Source organism: Saccostrea echinata, unplaced genomic scaffold (genome assembly GCF_033153115.1).
Source record: "Saccostrea echinata isolate AGI-Se365-2 ecotype Australia unplaced genomic scaffold, CSIRO_AGI_Sech_v1 ptg000033l, whole genome shotgun sequence".
NCBI classification, from domain to species: Eukaryota; Metazoa; Mollusca; class Bivalvia; order Ostreida; family Ostreidae; genus Saccostrea; species Saccostrea echinata.
In genome coordinates this window covers 3,619,426-3,627,899 of record NW_026889782.1, presented here as the reverse complement: position 1 = coordinate 3,627,899, position 8,474 = coordinate 3,619,426, and the positions used below count along the sequence as shown (strand labels likewise).

Genomic DNA, 8,474 nt, shown 5'->3' with positions numbered 1-8,474 from the left:
ATGATATGGAGGAGTTAGGATCACCTGTCTAACAGTTACATTCGCCCTGAACCCCGTCATGATCAGATAAAGAGAAGATGACCATGTCAACAACAGCAAATAAAATCTATCATTTAGTCGAATGCTGACTGATGTTTAACATACAAATGGTTATGCCATTATTTTCACACTGAATTGTCACGGATTTTCCCCCGTTTACCCGATCATGACAAGGAGCAAACGGTGGATGTGACCGGTTACCAGGGGATGCTCCTTGGCACCCGATCCTAACTCTGATGTTTTTTTGTTGTTTTTTTTTTTGGATGTCCGTGTGTTTGATCTGCTTAAGATTTGTAGTGCTTCAATGGACTTTTGAGCATGACTACTGATTGTTATCTCCGTATTTCATCCATAGAAAATTCAGCATAAAAAAGGGGATTTCAAGGTGTATCATTTACAGAATACACATAAAGATGACGTTACATGATATTTTGATATCAGCAACATCTTATAAATTGTTAATTATTCCTGTGAGCAGCATTGAAATCTTTCATTATATGTCACTCATTACATTGAAAACAAAACAGAAATACTTATATCGCTTGGGTAGAGCTGAAAAAGTATATGAATGGATTCACAGAGTGAACAAGAACTTTAAACACCTTACTTACATGAAGAATAATAATATCGTTATCAAATTTCTCATAATTAGAAAGACCCGTCATGATTTCATTTGAAAGGGAACTCTGAACAATAGAAAACAACGAGCTCACAGTTCTTAGAAACAGAATTAATAAAACCATTAACGTCATCCGCTTTTCTAGATTCCTAGCAGCTAACGATGACTTCACAGTTTTACATCGATTGACAAGGAAATAGATGTTCAGAACGATGAAAAAAAAAGAGAAGGAGCCCATCATCAGCTATGTACAAGAAATCTAAATAAGGGGTGTTCAGAGACCATATAACTTCTACAATAAGAACTCCGTATACAATACTTAATATCAAACAAATAACTGATATGATATATATTTTAGGATTTGTGAGGTAGGCACGGCATTTTAATGGTTGAACAAACATGGCGTACCTCAATGTTAAAAGTACTATTACATTCAAGGAAGAAAACATTTTTGTTGTATATGTAGTTATATCAAAAAGGCTTTTGAACCATAAAACTTCACAGATACTTGACGGAATTTCAAGAAATTCATTTAGAACAAAATTCACTTGATACAAGACATCGGCAACAGCTAAACTTAAGATACTCAAGTAAAATGGTTTTCTTAGCTTATCATTTTTCAAAATTATAACAATAGTTGATAAGTTACAAATGATTCCTAAGGCGGAAATGGTCGAAGCTAAGAATGTCAGTAAATCAGACTTCTCTGCAAGTTGTGAAGTGAATTCTTTCGACGTGGACCCAATGTACTGGTTAGAACCTTCCTGACCAATCGCGTTTTCGGATGAGGTCGAAGAACACCAATCTTCAAGAAGACTACCCAGCGAGTGATCATTTGTACCTAATTTAATATTTAATAAGTGAAGGCAATCAAGCATATGAGAACCGCTTCTCAAACATTCATTAAGTTTTTCTGTTATGTTGGAATATTTAGGTACATCTAGGAGGGGCGCTAGGGACCTGGAGTCATTTCTTCCCTCATTTTTTGACAACAATGATGAATTAGAAGAAAAGAAATTTGTAGCATCATTTGAACTCATGGCATCTAGTTCAGATTTTTCTGATGAAACAGTTGTCTTCTCCGCTGTTCCTTCCCCGTTAGAACACACTTGTAATGAGTGCGCCATTATGTAGACACACACAAACAATGCTTTACTCAAGCCCCCTGTTTAATAAAGAAAGAAAACGGTAAAAAAAGATATCTACAGGCTAATCTAAGACAACAGCAGGTTTCTTCTCTAAAGTGTTCCTTCTGTAGGTATCTTTATTAGGTAGAATGGGAATTTAACCATTCATTCAAACAGATGATACAGACAGAGCATATATTAACTGTACAGCTCCAAGTTCTTTTTAAAAGAGATCCTTCTTCAAATTGTGCGTACAACTGTCTCTATTTCTATCGTTCGTAAATCTTTCTAACCATTATGATAGCTGTACACATCTAAACCTTAATGCTGAGCCTTAATGTACCTTAATCTTCGGGCATTTCGAATTAATCAAGTCTGTATCTATCGTTTATTCATCAGAGGTTAATTAATACCTATCTGTAGATTATTCAGATGTTATTCTGCAGATGTATCCAAGACAATGTAATTGTCTGTATTGTAAAGTCCATTCTTTTTGTTGTTATCATCACTGAAGTATTTACCCGAAACTACATCAACACCACACAGAAAGAGTTGAACATGTACATTGAGTTCTCGTCTATGATAAAATCATGCAAAACTGCCCACAAGCATTTTCAGCAAAATTATTGATATTTTGTCTAAATAACAAACTTGGCAAAAGGCTTCCAAATACAAAATGTTTTGTTCATATCCGAAAGTATGGAGCTTCTTCAAATTTCTTCCTATAAATTCATACTTGATTTTTGAAAAAAACTATCAATTTACATTTAAGGTTATTCTTTTTACGAAAATTATACAAAATTCTAAAAGATGATTGGAAAATCAGAGCTGAATATATTTTTCTCTTAACTATTTGTTAATGATCCCGCCTTCCAACCCGGGCCACCTAAAAACTGTGGTACCTTGCCTAAATTCAGTGACAAATTTCGTAAGCTATATAACTGTTTTACTTTCCCTTGAAACCTCAATAAAAATAAATAATAATGAAATGTCAAGTTCGGAAAAAAAAATTAACATTCAATAAATAAGCATTCATGTAAGTGTCTATGTTTTTTTTAATTTGCAGAATGCAATTTCAGCTTAAATGTAGTAGCTTGAAATATGAATAACTTAAGTTTTATAAAGGCAAGAAGGCATTTGTTTGATTTTATATCCTTTAAAATTAGGTAAATCACAGATAATTAAATAATATGAATAAGATGAACGTAAAAATTTTAATTATATCAGTTTTAAACCTTAAAAATTAAAAAAAAAACTTGTTCTTACCCTGAAATGTGAACATTTTTTCTAGAAATAGCACTCTTGCGCAAATTGAACCACGTACAGGTAATTGATTGGGAAAGAAATATAACCGACTCAAGCGGCAAGTAAAATAAAAGGCGATAGTCTTGAACCTGATTTATAAATCAGAAAAATATCAACATAACAAGAAATATGCAATGGGCGTGCCCAGGCAATGTAGGGAATATCTTGCATAAATTTTGTAGAGAAGAGAAAACACGATGTGTTTGTGAAACACTATGCCCCCGATGGTAACACAATTCTGGATGGGACGTAGACTACAGTGCAATAGTTGTGGCCAATGTCAAAGTTTTTCAAATGTAGGTCAAAGGTCACAGTTGAGGTCACATGATCAGATTTCTGTATCAATGGAAAGGTCTTGTCATAATGAACACTCATGTCAAATATAAGAGCCTTACCCTTGACAGCGCAATAGTTATGGGCTAGGTTAAAGTTGACAACAAACAGACAGACAAACAGGACAAAAACAATATACCCCCGGGATCTTTCGATCTGGGGGCATAAAAAAAAAACATTTATTCCCATGTGAAGGTAGCCAACCCTATCCACCAGGGTGAGGAAGGTAATAATTTTAACAAATTTTAATCTGTGGGTGTCGGTAAAACGCGGAACGAAAAACGGAACGGAAAGCGAAACGTAACCTAAAAATACAATTCCAGCTTTAATTACTTAAAATATAAAAATCATACCAGAAACGAAAAAGATCATGTAAATGTTTTCGTATCTAATCCTTAAAGGGTATATGCAATGGCCACTGCAATAATTTCCGTTTGTTACGAACGCCATAAAATGACCATAGCAAAAAAACGCATCGAAATCCATGCAGTAGTTACAGAGTTATTCCGCTTGTAAAATGTCTATTTTTACCTGTACCGGAAATCCAATCAAGAGAAAATAGAAACACCCGAAAACGAGGCTCAGTTTGTGTGACGTCACAAAGAGGACGACGGCGGCGAATACAGATAGTGTTTATAGCGATTATAGCGACGAAAATAGCGATAGAGACTGTGGTTCATCAAGTTTTGAGGAAACGATCGATGAGATGACCAATTTGGGTACACAACCTTATCTTTTTGAGCCTGAAGCGAGTACAGACGAGGAATCTACGGCAGCTAGTCCTCCGGAAGCCACAAATCAAGATCGACTTGGGAACAATGACTGGTAGTTATCTATCCTATATTTGATCTTAATAAGCTTTTTTATTATTATTTCTTACATTGAAGTAAACCTATGTCTTCATGTTCAATTATAAATATAAATTTCCTGTTATCTTTACTACAATGACTGTATACATTCGCTGAAACTAGGTGCGGGGTTCGATTTTACATGGCTTCCTACAAAAGTCTATCAATTGTATCGCTAGATTTAAATAGATAAACTCTATTTATCCGATAATTTCAAAGTATCTAACGATAGTAAATTTGTCAATTGAATATTTTAACTTTATTCTACCTCTAAGCCTCACAAATTCAGCTGAACATTCATGCATAATACCAGACCATAGCCTTTTTAAAATACAAATTTTCTTCTTCTTTTTTTTGATAGAATCTAGGCATAACTTTTTTGTTCTTGAAATGTTGGTATGTAATCTGCCTTTAAGAACTCAAAAATATTATTTTATGTAATTTGAAATGAATTATTTATCGTGCCAGTTTTCACAATTTTAGGTCAAGTTTTTGTTCTTAGTTGCAAGTTCTTTTGAGAACTTGTTAGTTGTCACAAGTATGGTATATAAATCTCCCCCACCAAAGCTAAAGACTGAATTAAATTTGAAAAACATATTCAGTCCAAAAGTAATTTATTCTTTCAGAGTTATGTGAAACCTTGGCTTTATACTCTCCTGAATGTATTAGTAAAACATGAAAAACTGAAATATTTTTGTAGGTGTACCTGTGGTCGCTGCCCCCCAATGACTTCTATTGCAGAGTCTGTGTGCTGTCAGGAAATTCCACAAGTAATGGCTGTACTTGAAGAAGATCCCGGAAAGCCATGCATCATAGAACACAATGGTTTTCAACCAGTATGTCTGCATCCATCAGTTCTTCGTACTGCATACTATGTGTATCGACAACAGTATGAAGAACTCCCCGAAACTGATCGGTAAGTATCAATACAGATTATAATTTGAATATTTTTCAGGACATTAAAAAATTATATATTATTGATTTTAAAAATGAAAACAAGAAACTGAAGTCAGGTTTCATCAGTTCAAGAATCTTTAATAATTGAAACAACTTTTGAAATAACTTTTGAAATAACTAAACAAACAACATTCCATGAGATGAAAATGTAAAAAATTATTTATATATAGATATATATCATGCCTGCATGAATTGTAGATTCTATAGACCGTAAAATGATTTGCATTTATATCAAACAAGAACCATAAAAATAGGTACAACAGTCACAACTAGATAGTAATGCATGAACAAAACAAGAATAAAGATAACAAAAAAACCTGTAAATTTTTTTGACAGAAATAACTAACTCCTCCCCCCCCCCCCACACACACACACAAAATGCACATCAGTAAAAAGTCAACAACAATGTCAGAATATTCTATCCTAATCTAGAGCCAAAAGGCAAGTACTTGAACATTACCAAATGCAACAAATAAAAACTGCAAAGAAACAAAAACGACAAACATTAACCAAAAATGAAAATTAACTGAAAATGCATACATAAAACAAACAGACTAGACAACAATAAAAATCAATGAAAAAAAAATCAAAACAGCAGACATAACCAACAATATGAAACAATTGAAAATTCATAAATAAAACAGACTAGACAACAACAGTTAAAGTCTATTTAAAAAAAATCAGAACAGGAATCTTAACACAAAAAGGGAAATAACTGAAAATACATAGACAACAGTGAAAGTCAATAACAGAATTTTTAACCAAAAATGAAAAGTAAAATGGTTTTAGTCATCAAAAACCTCTTAAAACTTGTAATATTTTACAGGCGGATGCGCTACATATGGTACAGACAACTTGCTAAATGTGTTGGGGATGGTTAGGGAAACAAGTCGTGCACCACTTCCTGCTTGTGCTGTCCAGAAAATCCGGGACACATATCCAGAGGAAGATGGTGAATACCAAGGATTCAACATGGCCTAATTCCTTCGGAACCTTGACAGCATCTGACCCACCGCATCATCTTTCTCTGGGTGTACATACTGGTCGCACAGTGGCGGTGGTGCAACTCCAAGATTCCCACACTGTGGCATCTTCATGTTGATGGCCCGCGTCTTTGCAGCGTTTGTAAGAACATCAATATAGTCTGAAAGAGAATTTGTGTCCATTAAATCTAAATGACAGTTTTTGAAACCTGTTTATGTTACTTTTTATCTCTATCTATATTTATCTGTGATATTGCGATGAAGATATAATAAATTTACCATAAGTACTTTGCGTCTTGATTTTCGTCGCAGTGTAGTCCCCCTTTTTTGTGCTTAGGAAATACAATGCTGTATTGTAGATTCCCCTCTCTTGTGGCTGCCTGATCCTTACTGGAATTCTCATTGTAGTGAAGTGCTGCTAAGGCTAAGGCCAAGCTATAATTGAAAACAATATGAGATTATAATTTATTTTGTAGATCATACTTATTTGTGTATGTCACTGTTTTTCTATAATGACACTGAGTACCAAAACAAATATAAATATTAAAAGTATTGTTCAGTACGCAAGTCAACATACCGACTTTGCATTCCAAAGTAGGAGAATTTGTACATCTTTGGCGCAAACTGGTTTATGACAGAGTGGAATGCCTCTACACTTGAAGTCTGAAATGATGACGAGAGCATGGGGATGTCCTTCTTCATCTGTCTGCTATTCACAATGGTTCCTAACATCTCCATCACTTTGGTTCCTGAAAGAGAAAAAATGTTAATTTTTACAAATTTTTTAATTTTTTTTTTTTATTTTGCTAATTTCTTTCGTTAATTTTTTTAATTTTAAACGTTGCACCAAGTCACCCCCCCCCCCCAATGCGTTTTTTTCTCCATTACAGTAAATGATAGTGATATCATACATATTATGTATTTTTTAATTGATGACTATATTAATACAACTTACAAAACTGTATGTGAATATATAAAGGATCTTACCTGGTCTCAACCATCTTTTCCGTTTAGCAGTTGGGTCAAGGTCCCCATGTTCACACCGTTGAAAACGTTGCTCGTTACCTTTATGAATGTTCTGGACATGGTTGGTTATACTAGTCCACTTTTCCCATTTGAGCTCATTGTCTTCATCATCAGGTGCTGAGGAGGGTACCCAATACAAATGGTTTTCCAGACTTTTTATCCACTCTCTAAGGTGCTCGCAATCCTTTTCTTTGCTGAGGCTCAACAGCTTCTTCTTAAAACCTAAAAGTGAAAACATGACTACTTACATGTTCACCCTGACTAACTAATTAAGTAACCAGTAAGAAATGCATATATGATGCTTTTACATATGTGTGCAATATATTCTCCCACCACTTTAAAAAGACATACTCTATTTTCATACCTTTTGCTACATGCCACACATCAATGCTATGTGTTGTATCTGGTAGGTTCTTACGCAGCCACTTGGCAACCTGAAGATGTCTGTCAGTCACTATCTGGCTTATTGGTACCCCATTCTGCTCAAGGTAACGAACACCTCGGATCAAACCCTCTTTCTCCATAAGGCAACTCGTCGCCCGCGTGGCGCAGTGGTTAGAGCGTCTGCTCTAGAGTCGCGGCGTAAGTTAGAGTATAAAATGAACTGAAAGGTGAAGCTTTGTTGCCCCAAAGCAAGAAAAATAGGGTGATCAGGATCAACAAAATAATTAGTGAAGTATTCATTAACAGTTCATAAATTAGGTTCTAATCTGTTCCCCATTTATCACTATCACCATACAGTATATTAACAAACTATCAGTGCTTCTGTACTATTTTAATTCCTTGTTGAAATCTCTTACATTGGCGTCTCTTGGTCTTTGATGAACATTTAAAAAGACAAGTCATTTTTGTCTCTTTTTTATTTATCTATTACTTACAAGTCTACCTGATCATTAAAACTATGAAAATACTTTTCGTATTATACAATAAAAATTCTTGCATAATTCTCTTATTCTATTAACCTTTCAAGTACATTATTTACAGTGATTAATTATCAAAAGTAAATGGCAAAGGGGAATAACTCCTCTCAGTAGAATACAAATTAATAGAGCCCTGGCCAGGATCAGAACACTTGACCAAATGGTCCAGATGTTCAAAAATCTGGTTAAAGTACTCTTCCTTATTAAAACTCTTACTCTTTTTGTCTCTGATATGCCCAGGTGCAGAGAAGATTTTTAAAGAAATAATGCATTTTTAGAACAGATTCACTATATTATCAATACAGCCCCCCCCCCTC

The 8,474-nt window shown here is 34.4% G+C and overlaps 2 protein-coding genes across 2 annotated transcripts; one reads left to right on the top strand and one right to left on the bottom strand.

Moving 5' to 3' along the window:
• Nucleotides 1–1,327: 1,327 nt before the first annotated feature.
• LOC133199084 (uncharacterized) lies at nt 1,328–6,371 on the top strand. Its single transcript, XM_061334967.1, is given in 7 exon segments — nt 1,328–1,349; nt 1,593–1,729; nt 3,986–4,248; nt 4,972–5,187; nt 6,055–6,089; nt 6,092–6,115; nt 6,118–6,371. Coding segments are annotated over 7 exon segments (789 nt in total). The 3' UTR covers nt 6,210–6,371.
• Nucleotides 6,372–6,486: 115 nt separating this feature from the next.
• Nucleotides 6,487–7,765, bottom strand: LOC133199083 (uncharacterized). Its single transcript, XM_061334966.1, has 4 exons — nt 7,602–7,765; nt 7,199–7,459; nt 6,789–6,960; nt 6,487–6,646 (listed from the first exon to the last, which is right to left on the bottom strand). The coding sequence occupies exons 1-4, from the start codon at nt 7,759–7,761 to the stop codon at nt 6,487–6,489; spliced, it is 753 nt and encodes a 250-aa protein (XP_061190950.1). The 5' UTR covers nt 7,762–7,765.
• Nucleotides 7,766–8,474: the final 709 nt, after the last annotated feature.

Excerpts from the sequence above, each read along its gene's own strand:
- LOC133199083 (XM_061334966.1), bottom strand. The coding sequence starts at position 7,761 with ATGGAGAAAGAGGGTTTGATCCGAGGTGTTCGTTACCTTGAGCAGAAT. Across the intron at positions 7,460-7,601 it reads TGTGTGGCATGTAGCAAAAG|GTTTTAAGAAGAAGCTGTTG; the intron begins GTATGAAAATAG and ends TTTCACTTTTAG. Across the intron at positions 6,647-6,788 it reads TACTTTGGAATGCAAAGTCG|CTTGGCCTTAGCCTTAGCAG; the intron begins GTATGTTGACTT and ends TTTCAATTATAG.